Raw genomic sequence first — 19,742 nt, forward strand, 5'->3', positions numbered from 1 at the left:
TTAAGGATCAAAATTCAGAAAAAAAAGTATTTGAGCTGCTTGGTTTATTGACGTCTAATACATTTAAACAAAACTAATAGCTGCATCCACTCTTTATCCAGACATCCCAAGCTGCAAAAGTTGATTTCAGGGAGGTTACCCTACCACCCCCCACCAAAAAAAAAAAAAAAAAAAAAATGCACACACACCAAAGGATAACGAAACTTTACTTTTATATTAATTAATATTACTTTTTTAAATTAAATTTATAGTATTCAGAGGTGAAATTAGTTTTATCTTTTTGGAAGGCCCTGCCTCTGCTTTCCTTTTTTTTTTTTTTGGAAAAAAGCCTTTATTTGACAAAACTCGACAGTTACAATATCACAAAAAATTGCACAACATCAAAAACATTTCACATCATATTACAATAATTATTAATATTGCCTCCGCCATGATCTGCTTTCTCTCAACAAATCCCGTTCGGGAGGGGGAAAAACACTGCCCACCCACACTAAAAACTGATTGGCTGTCTCACAGACTCTTTGCAGTGGACAGGCCAATCAGAACCCTCTCTGTTTTCTCTCTCTCCTTCCCACACGCGATTAGAAAAAAAAAAGTCTGTGGCCTGTGTGCACGTTTGGGGCACTCGTTCTGAATTCCGGGAGATTATATGTGACTCGCGGGCATCAGGGAGCCACTACCCAAATGCGGGAGACTCCCGCAGCTTCAGGGAGACTTGGTTTGTCTGCTTTATCACACTTTTTTTTTTAGCTGACAGTCACTCCAAAAAAGCAGTATAAGCCTGGTCTATTACCCCTGATTTCAGGAGAAACACTAAATAAGCAGGTGTCGCAATACTTTTGTCCATTTAGTGTACCATTGAACCATGGATCCTACTCTATAACTCTAAACCTGTGAAAGCAGGTGATTGCTAGTGAGCTAATATTGAGTAGTAATGAGCTAATATAGTGTCAGTGTGCCAATAGAAAGCGCTCATGGGCAAATACTGAGTGGTAATGGGCTAATATAACATGCTAACGATCTAAAATTAAGTGGTAATGGACTAAAATTAAGTGGCAATGGGCTTATATTGAGTTATAGTGGGGTAGTGGGGTAATATAATAGTAGTAAATGTACTAATACAGAGTGCTAATTGGCTCTTATTAAAAATAATGTGCTATACTGAGTTGTAATAGGCTAGTACTGAGTGGTAATGGTAATATTAAGTGCTAATAGGTTAATACTGAGTGCTAATGGCCTAATGCAAAGTGCTACAAACGTTAAAAAAAAAAAAAAGGGTTATGTAATTCTTACTGTAAAGATCAAAAGTTATGTAAGTTGTGTACCAGGAGCAGAGCTGGAAGTTGGTTCTTGGCTGGTAGAGGGCAGGGTGGCGTCGTCAGAAGGCTGAGCCGAGTCCATTTCAGAATGGCTCTCTAGTGATGCCTCTCCACTGGTCCTGCTTCCAAAACAAGAAACACGGTTACAACTAAAGAGCCCTAAGCGTTTTTCAAAGCGACCCTCTAATGGCTGGTCCTGCACTCACCCTTCACTTTCTGCTTCCGGCATAAAAACATCATCACCATCGTCTCCAGGAACAGCCTCCCCCGGCACAGTCAGGCCTGCAGTGGAGGTGCTGACCATGGGGACGGACTGAGAGGCCGGCTCAGAGGGCTGCGTCTCTGTGAATACGGTCACTTTAAAAAAACAAACAAACAAAGAAAACAGGTTAAAATTATAAATATGCACTTATGTAGTGATTTGGGGACAGTAATTGCTCATTTCTGAATTCTAACAATGTTCCTTATGCTTCTAATTAGATAAAAGTGATTAGAAGACCATTTCCCCAATATTAGTGAACAGAAATGATATGTTAAGCACTATTCTTCAGTTAGAAGGACTAAACAGAACACAATTATAGTATATCACAGTATATCATTATTTCAATTGAATCATATTGGTGCATGGGGTCAAATATCACATTTTTATTGAAACATTGGCACTCTACACTCCCTAAGACTCGGGGTTTAGATCAGGGTTTCTTAATCTCTTCCAAGTTAAGGTCCACCTGTTTAGAACTAAAAAGCATAACAGCAGAACAGTTTTGTATGTGTATTTATTTCTCGCTGAAAACATGCATAAGAAAAATTGAAAAAATGTTAATTAACTAGAAAAGCAGAAGTCCCTCTTTAATACTACCATATTTTTCGCACTATAAAGGCACAGCGGATTATAAGGTGCATTATCAATAAACCTCTATTTTCTGGTCTATTTTCATACATAAGGTGCACCTGATTATAAGGCACATTAAGCAACACTAGCAAGAAACTAGTAATTCTTAAAAACACATATATTTTAATGTCAAACGAGAGCTGGATGTTAATCTACACACATTTCTCATAAAAAACGGTTTATTTGTGTGAATAAAACGCTTACATTTACTTACAGTAAGGCTGGGTGCAGCAGCATTAGCATTAGTAAATGCCGGCCGATAGCGCTACATTGAGGAACCCTGAGTGTTCTGGTAAGCCAGGGTGATATTAGCTAGCGGTTCTTCCAACATAGCTTGTTTTAACACGGTAAACCACTAAAAGGCAACAGAGAAAAAGCACTGTGGTTTGCGGCCAATGCTAGTACTGCTCCAGCAGTGCTTGCCAGGGTTAGCAGCAGGCTACAGGCAGACACTGCTCCAGGAGAAACTTCACTAAAACTTCACTAAAACTCCTGTACGATGCTGCAGAGTGGCTTTACTGGTTCTTACAACTGGTAGAATTACACATAAGGGGCGCCGGATTATAAGACACTCTGACGATTTTCTGGAAAAATTAAAGGAGTTCTTTATAGCCTGAAATATATGGTAATATAATAATAATAATGCCCTAAAAACAAAAATGCTTTAAAATAGAATCAACTAGAAACAATTAAAAATAGGTTTTAAGTACACAGGTTTTGGGGTATTTTAAGATTTTGAAGGGTGGATTTAAACACATTTTGAGGTGAATAGTTTTGCTGGACCTGGCAACCCTATTCCTAGCTACACAAGCAAGATCATATCCTCCAAGCATTATCTGAGGTTCTGTGTGTTACCAATTAGAGAATAATGAACAGAGGGCCACTTCCAGATTAATCATGTGATGCACAGGTGAGTGCTGCTTACCTGGTGCTGCCACCTGCAGAGGGGTAGTGGGAACACTCCTGCCTCCAGACTCTTCATCATGAGCAGCCAGGAACAGCGGACTCTCGTACATGCCCAAGCCTGATTCACACACACACACACACACAGATGTTATGTAGACAATGATTAGATCACTATAAATTCAATGTCTAAGCTTTAGCAGTGCAGCAAACTCACCACCCTGAGAAGCCAGCTGACCCAGGTCAGAGTGAGAGGAGCTGGTCGGGGGAATCATGTCCTCAGGGGGGCCGAAACGAAACCTGGGGACACCAGCAACCTGAGGAGAACTGAGAGAGGTATGATATGTAGATTGTGGTTATAGTTCACAAGATGCTTAAATTATTGACCACAGAACACAGGAATGCAGCTATCGGCTCAATGCTAGCTAACAGCTCATCTCAGCAAAAGACTTGAAGTGTGTTACCCCCAGTGTTCTCAAGTCTCACGCTTTGAGCGTGTGACACACGCACCTCAGCGAGTTCACACGCTTACACGCCACACATGGTATTTCTCACGCTTGCCATTCCAACCACTGTATATTATAATGTGCTCTCGTTGAGCCAATCAGAATATAGATCGCTCTGTTGTAAGGCAGACCTAGTCAATCAGACGCTGTATAAAAGGGCTTTAAAGGGGCACTAAAACCCCTGATTTTCGCTGACTCCTCCCTCAGATCAAATTTAAAAAATGCTTTAAAAAAAATAAAAGGAGGGGTACTGGGTGATGTATGGGTTTAGGGGTGGGGCAGCAGAAAGAGCTGATTGGCTAAGCTCACCATTATGCCTCTTATAGTGGTGAGATGCAGATGGTTGGGCTTCACCGGGGGTGGTATTATTGATCGACTGATTTGCATATTGTGAGTGAAACATCATTCACGCCTATAGCACAGTTGAAACTGAGAGGGCGCTGCAGAGGCGGAATTTTTTTTAGGTTAGGAAATGTTTATAGAAATTTTAAGCAGGACTGGTATGTTTCATTACCTAAGAGTAACACATTTCAGCTATTATGAGAAAAAAAAAACGTTTTTTTTAAACACAAAATTAACAGAGAGCAGACAGACACTTCTACTTACTGAATTGCCTCAGCAAAGCCGTCGGTGCGGTGTGGTACTACTAGAGTCGGGGTGCTGGGAACCATCCTGTCATCATCATCAAAAAAGTGTTGCTGCAAAAAGAAAAAAGAAAAAACACGAGTAAAAAGAAATGAAGGGAAAACTCCTGAACTTTGAGATTTCTCTTAAATGCAAAAAATAAAGTAAGAGTAAGCCAGTATATTTTACCATGCTCCCGATTCCAGGTGTGAGTTGTGGTGCTCGGCTCATAGACGATCGTCTGGCCTGGCCTGTCTGCCTCTGTGAGAAACACAAAAGTAATAGTAGTTAAGTAGTAATGACTACATAAGCTGTAACAATGTCAGAAAAGGGGCAAAAAAAATGAAACAGATTTGCTTTATTTCTGTAGTAAAATAAAATAATGAATGAAACAACTGCTTTAACTGAAATAACAGACTGAGGGTACCTGTATGAGCGGAGGTCCGAGCTCAGGGATGGGGTGTATGTTGAGGCGGGGTGGGGGGGTGTGGTGCAGTCTGCGGGGGGACTGTGGCAGGCGTGGGCCGAGGCTTGCTGTCGTAGTACTGGATGTGCTGGGGGTCACCTGCAGCTCCCGGACAGGCTCAGTGGCAGGACACGGCTCCATGGTGCTTACAGCAGCTTCACCTACAATATTAAAAAACAAACAAATAAATAAATAACATTATATAAAAAAGTCTTTATAATATGTAAAATGAAGAAAACTGATAAAACATGAGATCTTGTAGAAGAGACTTTTTACATATTTACAAAAGACAGAGACAAAGTGGTGATATGGCCTAAACTAGATTTCACATTGTTTTCTGTCACAACTATGATTGTATACAGGTTTGGAAAAGCCATTTATTTAAATAATTAAATATATTAAAGAAGCTTAGTTGGAGTCTGGAGTTCTCTTGAGTCTCTGCACAGATCATCTTTTATTCTAGGCTACATACGTCTGCTATGTTTTTGCTGGAGTGTGTGTGTTTGGGGGGGGTGTGCTGGTGTGATGAATCACAGTATAAACCATTAGGGAGTCGGAATGGTATATGTTTATACTTCTCTACATCCAATCACAATCAGATTCACTCTATCTGGATGGAGAGATTTATCTGGATAGGGGTTTTACTGAACGATGAAAACAAGCTGAAATAAAATAGGACAATTTTTAAATGTAAGGAGTAGAAGTAAAAAGTCATGTGATAAATAATTACTCCAGTAAAGTAAAAATAATCAAGATTTTTACTTAAGTAAGATAACCAAGTATGTGTACTTAGTTAATCAACAACTGTAGTAATCTGAGTATAATCAGATTTAGTGCATATAAACACACTATAAATGTCTTTATGAAATTTACCACTGCTCTGAGAATCAGCCTGTTTCTGGATGGAGTCTGACGCTCCCTGACTCTCCTCGTTTTCAGTGCCTGGGTCAGTGGCCTCAGCTGCCTGCAATACAGCACAACCAAAAAGAAGAGATAAAAGTTAAGTATTACAGCTAGAACACTGTTAAAAGAACAGAAAAATGACAACAAATTACCATAAATTAATTCAAAATATAAAGCATACTATATGAGACTAAAACCTGTAGCTTTTATATGAACAGCAAAATATATATATATACAAAAAGTTCTGTACCTCTGTGTCATCTCCCTCAAACGGCTCATTGACATCTGCACTGCCCTCATTACTCTCCTCTCCTTCCTCTGCCATCGCTCCATCCCCATCTTCATCATCCTCATCCTCTTCCTCACCATACTGAACAAAGAGGAAGTGGATAAAGAGGAAGATATAAATAAAAGAAGACCTGAAAATTAGCCCCAGATTTTTTTTTCTTTTCATGACTCAATTTTTTAAGCACTGCCACTATCAAAAGGTCATGCTGTTTACCATCAGCAGCCGGAGGCCGAGAGAGAGCACAGTTGGCCTTGCTCCCCACATCACTCCTAGGGTGATGTCAATCAGTACAAGGCATCTGTGAGCTGATGTATCAGAACCGCTGCGCTTTCCTCCGAGTGCGCTGTGATGCTACTCGCTAATGCATGTGCTAGTCTTCAGTCTCCTTGTGTTGGGGCATCACTAGTGATTAGGGGGAGTGCAGCTGAATGGGTGGGATAATAGGCATAGCTAAAATTTGGGATAAAATAAAATATTGAAAACCAAATTGTTCCATTTGTGGGGCCTAGGTATCTTTTCACATGAGGTTCAAAACAGGCAAAAACAGCATTTTATGGCCACTGTGAAAAGAGGGGTTAAATAAATGAACTTCAGTACTACTACTACTACTACTGGTCACTGACAATCCTGAGACCACAGGAACTATTCATACAGCAGTGGAACTTGGCCAATCAGAACACAATACAAACAATACACACCAATATGTATTAGTGTATTAATATGTAAAAAAATTAAAAAATAAATAAAAATACACAGTAATAATGTTAATTTATGTGTAATATAATATGAAATGCTATGTAATTAAAAGCTAAAAAGAAGATCTATATTAAAATAAATTTAGGCATGCAGACTGCCTCTAAAAAACATCAATGAAAGAATGGGTCACTCTCAGGAGCTCAGTGAATTCCAGCGTGGTTCTGTTATTTTTGCAGTATTAAATATTCCACAGTCAACTGTCATAACAATTATAACACAGTATTTTAACAAAGAGAAAATGATTAGGAACAAAAGACAGAAAGTGGTAGACAAGGTGAAATAAAAGAGCAAGGTCAGCGAATGATGAGGTAAAAGGTCACCACCTTTTCACAGAGTCCATTACTACAAACCTCCAAACTTAATGTGGCTTCAGAGAAGCTCAAGAGCTCAAAGCAATGGAGATGTGCTCTCTAGAACGACAGATTTTAGAAGTGTACAAAGCAAGATCCATAAAGACATGGATGAGCTTTGAGTTTTGAGTGTGAAAGAATTTGACAGGCCTGCACAGAGTCCTGACCTCAGCCTGACAGAACACCTTTGGGATTAATAAGAATGAAGTATGGAGCCAACATCAACCCCTGCAACATCAGTTTCTGACCGTAGAAAAAATCTGCTTCTGGAGAAATGGTCAGAAATTCCATAAACGCACTCCTAAACCGTGTGGAAAGCCTGCAAAGTGTGGATGGACATAGTAATTAACACTATGTGTTATGGTTTTAGAATGGGATTTCAGACCTGTCCAGCCTCCTCTTCAGCCTCCTCCTCATCTTCTTCACTGTCAGTGTCAAGTTCGATGATGACGATGTCTTGTCTGCGTTCATCCGATGAGTCTTGTGTGCTGAGTTGAGACTCAGAGGGCTGCTGGGACTCGCTCACCTGATCCACAGGAACCGACTGAGAGAGAGGCTCCTCCAGAACTTCACCCACTACAGGGAAGGCCTCCTGTAACAGACAGACAAACACAAAGACAGACAGACATAGACAGACACAAAGACACATGAAATGAGTACAATGAAATCAGTACAGCACTTTGTAATAATCAGAAACACTTCCATGCCAAAAGTCATGGGACAGAAGTAAGTAAATTGGTCATGAAGTGTTACTACAGTGGACTGTTTGGCTTGACAAAGTCCACACCTGTATAAGTTGTGAGGTGTTAGCTTGTGAGTGATGTCAAACCTTGGCCAGTGTGTTCATGGTAAGACCAGGTGAATTATGGGAAATTGCATATCTGAAGTTAAAAGTGGGGGTATTTAATATTACTCCATCCACTGTGTTGCATGTGCACCATAAATGCATCATCAAAAGGAAATATTACCACCCACAGTGGACAGAGCAGAATTGTCCATGTGAACTGACACTGGGAGACCCCACCCACATATTCCACAACTCTGTACTGGATATTGCAAAAGTCATGACAGTGATGTATAGACTTGTATACCATCACAAACCTCGCTATTATCTGGTACTTCCAGGACATCTCCAGGAGCTTCAGCTTCTGCATCATTACTCTCCTCAGCAACAACATCCTCCTGCAAAAGAGGATCAAAATCTTAGGGTCTGACTAAATCAACACAATACAAAAGAATCAGCCATTTCTGCTCTCCCCTACAGTGGGGAAGTGTAAATCACGCTATTAATCACATGCATTTCTGGACAAGCTGAAAGATATATAAAGACATATGTCACGGTAAGTGAGAGAAGCATGTGTACTGAGACTGTAAAGCACTATTACAGGATTTAACTCTTATATGACTCTGGTGATGCAGCTTTACACAGTTCTGGAGAGAGGAACGGTGCAGCGCTTGCAAATTAAAAATAGCGCAATAGAAGATATTCAGCCCAGAGTGGAAATGACAGACAAAAATATATATTAATAATAAACAGCATTAGGGCAATAAATTGTTAGGTCAGTGGTGCTCAACACCATGTTATAAATGACAAGGCTGATAATATAGGTGACAACACGTCATAGAAGGCATTACCATTCAAAGTGTCCTGTCTCATGACATTTGGCATGTCAGCGTGTACTGTATGCATATAGAATGTGTGCATATGGTACAACAGTGACCCCAAAATTCCCAAAAATCAAATTATATTTGTTATCCAAATCAATACTCCATAATGGTGACCACACTAACAACCAATTAGCACACTGTTTCTGTTTCACATAACGATCACACTGTATTTACAAAACCCTCACCTCCAGCACAGTTCTCTGGACGAACCGGATCTTCTTGGGCACTGGCTCGGTCAGATCCTCCTGTGTGCTGTCCGTCACATCACTGGAGCTCTCCAGCTCCTCCTCTCTAATGCGCTTCTGCAGAGACGAACTTGTACTCGCAGACACTAAAAACACACAGAACATTTTTATTGGATTAATCAAATTAATTACCTTTTCTTCTTCCCAAAACTGCTGTTTTATTAAAGTGTTTTTTTATTATAAAAAAAACTGTGGTTTAATGGCCAAATTAATTTACAACAATATTCTGCAATTCATCACATTAAAAGATTCTAATTTAAAAAGCTTAAAAACTGCCCTGAGTTACTGAGTATAACCAATTAATGGAGGAAATAAATGATAGTGTAACTAGTTTGAGAGAGACAGAGAGAAACAGAGAGAGAGACCAAAAGAGAGAGAGAGAGAGAGAGAGAAAGAGAGAGAGAGAGAGAGAGACAAAGAGAGAGAGAGAGAGAGACAAAAAGAGACCGAGAGAGAGACAAAAAGAGAGTGGAAAAAGAGAGACAGAGAAAGAGAGAGAGACAGAGAAAGAGAGGGAGACAGAGAAAGAGAGGGAGACAGAGAAAGAGAGGGAGACAGAGAAAGAGAGGGAGACAGAGAAAGAGAGGGAGAGAGAGGGAGAAAGAGAGCAAAACAGAGAGAGAGAAACAGAAAAAGACAGAAAGAGAGAGAGAGAGAGACAGAAAGAGAGAGAAAAAGAGAGAGGCAGAGAAAGAGAGGGAGAAAGAGAGCAAAACGGAGAGAGAGAGGGAAGAGAGTCAGAGAGAGTGTGACAGACAAAGAAAGAGAGGGAGAGAAAGAGAGAGAGAGAGCAACAGGGGGAGAGAGAGACGGAAGGAGTGAGAGAAAGAGAGAGACAGAAAAAAGAGAAAGAAAGAAAAAAAAGGAGAAAGAAAGAGGGTGACATAAGAGAGAGAGAATGGTTCAGTAGCTTATAGAGTCCTAGAGTTGTCCCTTCCAACAATAAACGCAGAAGTAGGTTGATTGGCAACAGTTTACATTACGCGTTTCCAACAAAGTGGCCAATACATGTAATTAGGTTTAGGTGCATCTAATTAGCTGTAACTCTGTGTTGTGGTGATAAACAGGATGATGAAGCTTATTTATGAACACACCTGTGCCGAAGACAGCGGTGGAGGTGGAGGGTCTCTCCATCTGAGAGCTGTGCACCGCCTCCATCATGGTGGGTGCGGAGGGCTCCTGGCTGGCCTGCTGCTGAGTGGGCTGGACGAAGGCGGTGGCCTGGCTCTGCTGCACGGTGAGGATGGACTGAGTGCTCTGAACGTTCGGGCTGGTGGAGCGCACCGAGCCGCTGCCAAACACCGTCACATGCTCCACAAGAGCTTCACTCGGCTGCAGAGCTGCAGAGAGAAGGAGGAGGAGGATGAAGAATAACTTACTGTTAACCTTAAAACCTCTGCAAAATCAGTGTGACCACCAAAAAAAATCATAATTCAATACGTATATACAGTGCTGTGAAAAAATATTTGCCTCTTTTGCTTTTTTGTCATACTTACATTTTTCAATTTATCAACCACACTTTATAAATCAAACAAAGATAACCTGAGTAAATACAAAAATCTGTTTTTTTTAATAATGATTACATTTATTAGAAGAAAAAAGCAATTCAAACCAACCTGGCCTTGAAAATGTTAAAGTAAAGGGCATGGACAACTCATCCAGGAGGTAAAAAAAAACACAGATCATCAGCTAAAGAACCTGAGATACCTGCCTCAGTTAAGACCAGTGTTTGTGATTCAATAATAAAGAGACTAAGCAAAAATGGTATCTATGGGAGAGTTCCAGAGACTTGCATTTATTAATAAATAAATGTGCAATTAAGTAGTGTTGTTAGGGAATGAAAGACTATAGTTTTTTATTATTAATTTTATTCATTTATTTATTTTTTACTCAGGGTAGTTTTGATGCCTGTCAACCAGTTTACAATGTTGCTAAAGTACAGTTTATAAATGCAACTCAAGAGTATAAGGAGTCATATATGTGTTTGTATATATTATCATTTAAAAGGCCAAATAAATACCCCAGTTGTAAAGATTTTTTATTTTCTGGCAATTATTTAATTCCATTATCTTGGCCAGCATTTCTGCCCATTTCCTAATTAATATTAAAACACCCTAATCTTGAGGATTTCTATTTGCGCATTACATAATAGGTTTTCTGTTTGATAAGAACATTTTAAGTCCTCCAAACCTTTTGTTTCGTTATGGTTGTCCAGTTTTTATAATTATATATCAGTAACTGTAATCAACCCAAATTCTGCATGTTTAAAAATAGACATAAAACTAAACAGGCAGCTTCTCCAAGTGTCCTGTAGGGAAGTTTCTCCAAGCCCTCAAGGTTTTCAGAATGAAAATGACTTATTTTACTGCAGAGAAAAAGGATTTTGTTTTCTTACACTTGTAGCTCATATACTAGCCAATAGGGGTGGGCAATATTATATCGTATACAATATATCGTGACACAGAAATATCGTGATATTAAAAATCCATATCGTGATAATAGGGCTGTTCTGTCTTAAAAGTAGTCTGTTATTTACTGTGAAGCTTTAGGTGTATTTATGGTATAATTGTTTTAGTTTGCAGTTTATATGCATGCACTAAATATTCTGCAATATTATTTGCTGCATTCTATTATTTAATGCTATATTATTGATTTTGCCACATTATGATTATGCTGTTATACTCTTATACTATATTCCTGAAATTAGTAAATTATTTTTCTTTTTTCCTATATCGGCAAGTATATCGTTATCGCAAAAATATCCTGAAATATCGTGATATTATTTTAGAGCCAAATCGCCCACCCCTAGCCAAAGCTGAAGTTCTGACTGGATCCAAAGAGTCCAAACTAAGGCACATTTTAAATGAAATGTTTATTTGCTATTTTGAGACTGACCGAGGTCAGATTATGTGTTGCACCAGCTGTGTTCAGTGTGTCCTCTGTTGTCCAATAGTTATAATTAACAGATGTTATTCCTGGTCCACATCAGTGAGAAGAGTTCTCAGAAGGTAACAGCACAGAATCTGCAGTGTACCAATTTTTATGTACAGTGGAGCATAAACATCCCATAATATCTAAAAATACTTGTGTTTTAAACCAGCAACCAACACTAAGGCTAATGCTAACTGTGCATTAAACTGGACCTGGAATAAAACACACTTTTCCTTTACATTTGTATATTTTGTAACTAAAAAAAAAAAAAAGCACCCCATCCCAACAAGTTCCACACCCCCCTCACCTTCCTGTGTTTCCGCCTGTGCAGTGGGCATGACCGTGGCAGTGGGCGTGGGTGTAGTAACAGTAGCTGGAGTGATCATTGGGCGGATGCTGGCTCTGGGGGTGGACTTGCTGCTGGGTGGTTGCTTGCTGGCAGCTCCGGTTACAGGAGTGGGCTTGATATTGGCTGTAGGAGGCTCAGTAGAACTGGCACTGAATAGAGAACAGATAGTAAAGTTAGTTCTGTTCATGAAGCTCAAACATAACTGTACTATAACTGTACAGCTCACTGTGATCTCGAGAGTGTGAGTTTTACCTTCCTCTGTCAGTAGCAGGGGTGGGCTTCAGGGTGATCTGCCTGCTTTCAGAGGGTCTCTGCTGCTCCTGATTCTGAAACAGAACAGGTTTCGAATAGAAAATGGAGGAAATATTAATATACAGGGTATCTGCAGGTACAGGAACTTTAATTTTATAAAATTACGCAGACACTAAATTATGACCACTTTCACAATAACAAGATGCACACAACACCATTATTAAGTAAAATTATTTTAACCCTCTATGGCATAGTGTTGGGCTCAAGTAACGGCACCAACGACGACAACCGTTTACTATGACTACATAATCATAGGTATAGGCAAATATTTACTTAGAAAAATTAGCTGCAAAAGGCAGATATTATGATTATTTCCTAGATTTTAAATCTCTGTCATTTTATTCATTCACCCCAGAAAAGCAGTGTCTTTAGCTAATGCTTATATATTGTACTTAAATATGTGTATCTCACTACACTTAAAACTCTATAACTTTTTATTTTTAACAGTTATGTATTTATTTTTGTATCAATCTAGCAAAGGTGTGATGACACATTCAGGTCACGAGACGAGAAACGATATTGGGTACATGAGAACGAGATATTAACAATATATTTTTTTTTATTTTAAAGTTGAAATATTTGACTGAAAACATTTTTTGACTGAAAAATCACAAAACTGCAGATGAATCTTTTAATATTTTGTACATTACAGTATGCAAGTACTGCAGCTGGTTTTACTATAAACTCAAAAACTCTCCTGTATGATCTCACATGAATCTCTTTACACCTTAGAACTATTGTCAGAGAGAGAAAGAGAGAGAGAGTGAGAGAGAGAGAGAGAGAGTGAGAGAGAGAGTGTGTGTGTGTGTGTGTGTACAAAATGATCAAACATTTGTTTTTGTTACCTGTGCTCAAGTGTCACAAGACACATTAAACACCTGACGAGAAATAGTGTCTTTTTAATCTCACAAGATCTCGTGGCACAAGATTTTGTCACACACCTACAATCTAACTGTAAAAATTTGCATTTTGTAAAATATACGTATCTACAAGAATAACCTGCCTCACCCAACAACAATAATATGTTCTGAAGCTTTAACCTTAAATGTAGGTAAATGTAGTTATTGTCTGCAGTATACATTTCTAAATCTCTCTGGTACCTTGCTGGTGCCCTGCTCCACAGGCTCGTCTCTCTGCTCTCCGTGTCTCTCCTGCTGCTCCCTCAGATCCCTCAGCTCCCGCTCCTGTCGGCTCAGTCGCCCTTCATACTGAGACTTCAGCGCACTCATCCTCACCTCCAGCTCCTCACGCTGCTGCTTCAGCTCCTCGTTCTCTTTAGCCAGCTGCTCCTTCGCACCTGCAGATTATGTACAATTAAGGTTAGATCACTAGATCAATAGTCACGTTTACTAGAGATAAAACTCACAAAACTAGTCTGTTCCAAGAGTATCTCAGTGTTCATATTTTATGTTTGCCGGTTTGCTGTGCTGAAAACAATCACGCTTGGCTAGGGAGAGGAATTGGAGGAACAGCAGCACATTTTCTCCCAGCCTTAAAAAAAAAAACTAACAAAGGGTCGCATAGTATGCATTTACCACATTACTTAAGCTGTGGTACAAAAATTCTCTCCAAAAAAAAAAAAAACACTTTTACAAAGTTAACTTTTACATTGTAAAATGATTTTAATTCAAGTGTTTTTGGAGCATTTCTATTTTTTAATTCACATTTAAAAGTTTGACAGTGTAAAGAATAAGTATAAGTATAAATTTGAGGTGTTAATCGATTAAAACATTTCATTTAATCTGATTAATCACAAAAATATTCTGTGACTGCCATATATAAGAATGAATGAAAGTGTAGGACTCTCCCCTGTGTATTTTTATCGATTTCTTAACTTAATTTCCCAGAATCCTTCTGTTCTTGTGTTTTTTTTATCTGTTAGTTTCCTGCTCAGTGCAACCTATCGGATGATTGTGAGGCATGATTGCCATGTTATTAGCCGACAAGTGTTGAGAAATCAGTGTTTTTTTTTAGAATTTTGCCGGTCTAAACTAAACAGTTTAAGTAGCAGCTCAGTCACCGCTGTAGGTTTTGTGCATGGAGGAAAAGCAAGAGACAGTGAACTGTTTGAGCTTTGTGCATCAGTCGGACACAAGAGCTTCTTGCTGAATAATTGTGCAAACAAAAAGAACACGCTACTGATTCCAGATTAATTGCGTGCGTTAACACTTTAACGCAGACAGTATTAGTATGAATTAAAAGGTAATTACTGTTGAGCTGGTTGATCTTCTGTTTGGCTCCCATGAAAGCTTTCTTGGTCTTCTCCTCTTTATCAGTGATCTGTTGTCTGAGCTGCTCCTCCTGAGAACTCTTCTCCTGCAGTTCTGTTCTGAGACGGGTCAGCTCTGGCTGGACCTGAGCCAGCTGCTCCTGCAGGCTCTTCACTTCAGCCTCTCGCTCTGTTACCGCCTGCACACACACCACACACAACATCTACACTTAGAGATGGACAGATTGATTGGCTACATACAAAGAATGGTGGTGCCAACTGATTAATCACGATTGATTACAGAAATAGTGCATATTTAAATGTAAATAATAAAAAGAAATTAGATCAAATTTAATCATATTAGTGGAGTAAAACACTTACAAAACTGGATTAATCACAACATTATTCTATGATTGTTTATAATTAAAGAAAGACAACAGCAGTGAACATGGCAGCTCAGTGTGTGTGTGTGTGTGTGTAAGTAAAATTAACTATAAATCTATACACTATAACTGATTTATATCGCTAAATACATACAACACCAGAACTATGAGAGGACGTTGGGGCCAAACTCTGTAGCATAATTCATTTGTGCTAAAAATAAACAAAATAAATAAACAAATAAAAGTGAAAAAAAAAAAAAAAAATCCAGATTTACTGCATTTGTGCGAGTTAACGCATTCACATATTAATTAGCGGTGACAACACTAATACAGATTTTTCTCTAATTTAGTCGATCCTGAGAGATCCTTAGATCATATTCAGGAGTTAAGGTTTACAATGGCTCTGTGTGAAACTCCAAATTGAAGCTCCTTGGCCACAGGAAGTACCACTTTAAAATAAGGCTCCTTTATAAATGGTTTATACAAATGTTATTAATGTTATTAATTGGAGTATAAATACTTTAAAAGCCATTAATTAGCAGTTACAACACAATAATAAAAAAAAAAAACAGAAAAGGCAACAGTGAGCTGTCGGTTGCCAAATTTTGAATTTGATATACATAAAACTTTATTTTACTACTGAGATTAATTAACTATACAGTAATCATAATGTGGTGCATATGAACATATTAAACGACTGAAATGACTATATACTATATTATTTAATCAGATATGTTAATGCTGACTGGAAAAGATCAGAGGTTTTACAGTATGAATGAATGTGGTATCACCCATTTTGGTGAAGGGCTGGTCATTGTTACCCATTCTATGTGTATGTTGTAACAGCTTCTTAAAGGTTAAATTAAGTATTTCCTATCTAATATATAAACATTAATACACTCCTTTATAAAGGAGCCTCATTTTAAAGTGGTAAAGCCTTATTTTACTGCTAGATGAAACTATGGAGGAGGTGTGTGTTTCTGAAACAAATGTCATACATGTAGAATGTGTTAGGAAAGTGAAGACTTTAAATACGACTATCTGAAGTGAGAGAAGCATGTGGACTGAGGTTATAGCGGTTGGTGTGGCACAGTGGATAACACCACTATCTGCTTGTGAGCCTCTTCACCCCTATTTCAGCCAGTGTAGTAAACCTCTACTGTAAGGTGAGTACCTTCTGCTGGCTTTCCACCTGAGCCTCCAGCTCTGTGGTTTTGCTCTGGGCCTGAGTCAGAGAGGTCTTCAGGTTCTGGATCTCCTTCTCTGAGGCCTGCAGCGCCTCCTGCTGCGCTTCATCCACCTGCGCAGGCTTAGCTGCAGCTTCAGCAACCATCTGAGAATTTACAATATGCTATTATTGAAGCCATTCAAGGCATTACATTATTAAAATCAGCCACAATTCCCTACTTTCCCAGATAACAAATAAAATCAGATCAGTGTGCATTAAAATTACCCTTCAAGCTACATTAATATATTTATATATATATATATATTACCACTTTAAAATAAGACTACCTTTATAAAGGGTTTATAATTAGGTTGTAAATGGCTTAAAAATCATTAATAATCAGTTATAACACATACATAGAAAGGGCAACAATATAGATGGCTGTGGGTTCACTATTTTGTAAACAACAGGTTATTGTTGCCCTTTCTGCGCATGTGTTATAACTGATTATTAATGATTTTTTAAGGCATTTACAACCTAATTAGTAACCATTAATAAACTAATTGTAAACCATTAATAAACCCTTTATAAAGGTAGTCTTATTTTAAAGTGGTACCAATATATTTAAAAGGGCTATAATAACTTTTTATTTTACTCTGATAAAAATCATCATACAGTGAGGAACAGCAGCAGTATTTCCTCTGTTGCAGTGCTGTTCTGATTTCTCTCTAGGCAGGGCTGCGCAAGACAGGCGTATTACTACACAGGGCTGAGCTTAAAGTGGTTAGGCTAACAGGCTAGTGTATCTGCTTCTTTGGCGGCACTGTTCTACATGGCGTTTTACATAACCAAAAAGGGCTTCATTAACTAGAACAGTGGGTCTAGTTTACTACTGGTGCTACACAAAACACAACAATGTGGTGCAAAAAAATGTACTCAAGAATAACTCAAGAATGCTTAAACCCATCAGCATAAACCATACATATACACATCTCTGGAAAAAATAAGAGATCACTGAAAATGTTACGTTTCTTGAATTTATTAAATTAAAACCCTCTGGAATATAATCAAGAGGAAGATGGATGATCACAAGCCATCAAACCACCAAACTGAACTGCCTGACTTTTTTTGCACCAGGAGTAAAGCAGCATAAAGTTATCCAAAAGCAGTGTTTAAGACTGGTGGAGGAGAACATGCCAAGATACATGAAAACTGTAATTACAAAACAGCATTATTCCACCAAATATTGATTTCTAAACTGTTTTCTTTGCATTATTTGAGGTGCATCTTTTTTGTTGTTTCAGCCATTTCTTATTTTCTGCAAATAAATGCTCTAAACTATAGATTTTTATCTTTATTTGGAATTTGGGAGAAATGTTGTATGAAGTTTATAGAATAAAACAATAATGTTCATTTTACTCAAACATAAAACTATAAAAAGCAAAATCAGAGAAACTGATTCAGAAACTAAAGTGGTGTCTTATTTTTTTCCGGGGCTGTATATGGTATTTTTTACATAAAAAAAATTTTAGTTACATGTTTGATCTTCTATTATTCCATATTAATTTCTGATGGTTCAGGTTTTTGGTGTGGTTTCGATTCAGTATCGGTATTGAGATATTGAAGCAAGTATCGTATCGAAAGCGATGATTATTTTTGTCACCCTAATCATTTGTAACTTACCTTATCGTGCTGTGCCTTCAGCTCCTCGTACTGCATTTTGTAACGACGACCAATCTTCTTGATGGTAGTGATTGTTTTGAGCTTCTCCTGGATGTCTGAAGTTTTGGTCTCCAGATCCTTCTTCAGGCCATCTCTTTCTGTAGTGAGTTTTCCTACATTCTCTCTGAGGTTCTGCAGCTGACTCTGTACTGAGGATGCTGACGCATTCGCCCTGTTAACATAGACACACGGTATAATGAACACAAATAGCTAAAACCATGGGCCTACCATGCTAGTATGTGTGGATCAGACACAGCAGTGCTGCTGGAGTTTATAAACACCTCAGTGTCATTGAATTGAGTATAATAATTTCTACTGGCTCACTGATCATGAAATCATTGACATTATTTAAAGTGTGTGTGTGTGTGTGTGTGTGTGTATATAAATACACAGTAAAGATAAGAGACATGCATTCCTTTAAAAGGTGATCAGAGCATTGGTTCTTCACTCACTTGGCCAGATCGCTCTTCAGTTTGGCGGTCTCCTCGGTCAGCTGCTGGATTCGTTTCAGGTGAGACTCTCTCTCAGTCTGGAGCTTCTTATTCTCCTCCTGATCGCTGTCCTTCTGCTGACTCACCAGTTGCTGCAGGATTAATTATCAGAGAGTAAGAAGAGAACCAGTGTATAGTGACTATATTATGAATGGGATTTTCCCATAGCGTTCAACCACACCCCGAGCGTTCACAGTTAAATCCCACCCTTCTATAATAAAAAAAAAAAAGAAAAAAAAAAAAAAGAGAGAGAGAGAGTCAATCAGCCTGCTGGTTATGTCGAGGATAAAGGATAGGTTGACATGTTAGTGAAGAAGGCCCTCGAATGTGGAGATCTGTGCAAGCGCAGTAGCCATAAAAAAACAGATTTTTTTTTTTTTTTATATTACATTAAACTCCATGCACTCTTCATGTTTCAGTTTCCAGTATTTTGGCCTCCTCCTATTTAGACAGACAGTAGGCTGTTCTTACATAAGAAAAAACTGCCTGGCCCGACTGAGATGGAATGATGGCGGGTGAGTGCAAAAACTTGTCTATGAGGACTTTGGTACACCATAATGGAGTTGGGGGCTTGGGGTTCCTTGTGTTTAAACTGAACAGTAGGGATGTCACGATTTCGATATTTAATATTATAGGTAGGTAGGTAGGTAGATAGGTAGATAGATAGATAGATAGATAGATAGATAGATATAGTTAATAATATATCTTTTTCATGTTTAACTGTTATAGTAGGATAGAGTTCAGTTTGTTAAGGCTCTATTTGTTCTATTATTTTGTACATGACTGTTCCTGTATTTTCTTATTATTTATTTTGTTATGTTGCACATTGCTGTTTTAATAGTGCACACTGCTGCTACCAAAAAAAAAACTAGATGGCATTATATATATCTTTAAATCTTTAAATTAAATTATTTAAATTTGACAATTAGTGCCTAATGTGGTGTATTACAGATCACTTGCATCACTTATATTAAGCCCACCTTTTGAAATAAGATTGTAAATTTGATGAATAAAACCAATGACTGACCATAGACTAATCTAAAACTGGCATAGGCCTCTCTGCTGTAAAAAAAGAAAAGAAAAAAGAAAATCGAGAATCGAATCGTGACCCTAAAATCGGAAATAAAATCGAATTGAGGATTTAGAGAATCGTGACACCCCTACTGAACAGACAGATGTGGATTTATTTTATTTTTCTTTTTCCCCCCCATTTCTCTAGTGCTGTAAAGCACCACCTGAGGTTAATACAGTCTGTA

At 38.3% G+C, this 19,742-nt stretch overlaps 1 protein-coding gene across 2 annotated transcripts in view; it reads right to left on the reverse strand.

The window, feature by feature from the left end:
- Positions 1-19,742, reverse strand: part of tpra (translocated promoter region a, nuclear basket protein) — a 47,517-nt gene that overhangs the window by 881 nt on the left and 26,894 nt on the right. Inside the window, exons 30-49 of one of the 2 annotated variants that reach the window (XM_049466841.1) lie at positions 18,448-18,578; positions 17,957-18,167; positions 16,280-16,438; positions 14,724-14,922; positions 13,614-13,810; positions 12,454-12,527; positions 12,160-12,350; positions 10,016-10,261; positions 8,862-9,007; positions 8,110-8,190; positions 7,394-7,600; positions 5,864-5,983; positions 5,584-5,674; positions 4,672-4,871; positions 4,434-4,505; positions 4,227-4,318; positions 3,332-3,441; positions 3,137-3,235; positions 1,526-1,676; positions 1,326-1,441 (exon numbers count right to left, since the gene is read on the reverse strand). In XM_049466841.1, coding sequence (XP_049322798.1) covers positions 1,326-1,441; positions 1,526-1,676; positions 3,137-3,235; positions 3,332-3,441; positions 4,227-4,318; positions 4,434-4,505; positions 4,672-4,871; positions 5,584-5,674; positions 5,864-5,983; positions 7,394-7,600; positions 8,110-8,190; positions 8,862-9,007; positions 10,016-10,261; positions 12,160-12,350; positions 12,454-12,527; positions 13,614-13,810; positions 14,724-14,922; positions 16,280-16,438; positions 17,957-18,167; positions 18,448-18,578 — 2,893 coding nt within the window. The remainder of the gene's footprint in view (positions 1-1,325; positions 1,442-1,525; positions 1,677-3,136; positions 3,236-3,331; positions 3,442-4,226; positions 4,319-4,433; positions 4,506-4,671; positions 4,872-5,583; positions 5,675-5,863; positions 5,984-7,393; positions 7,601-8,109; positions 8,191-8,861; positions 9,008-10,015; positions 10,262-12,159; positions 12,351-12,453; positions 12,528-13,613; positions 13,811-14,723; positions 14,923-16,279; positions 16,439-17,956; positions 18,168-18,447; positions 18,579-19,742) is intronic. The other variant, XM_049466842.1, reaches the window with a different exon arrangement.

This window comes from Astyanax mexicanus, chromosome 18 (genome assembly GCF_023375975.1).
Source record: "Astyanax mexicanus isolate ESR-SI-001 chromosome 18, AstMex3_surface, whole genome shotgun sequence".
NCBI classification, from domain to species: domain Eukaryota; kingdom Metazoa; phylum Chordata; class Actinopteri; order Characiformes; family Acestrorhamphidae; genus Astyanax; species Astyanax mexicanus.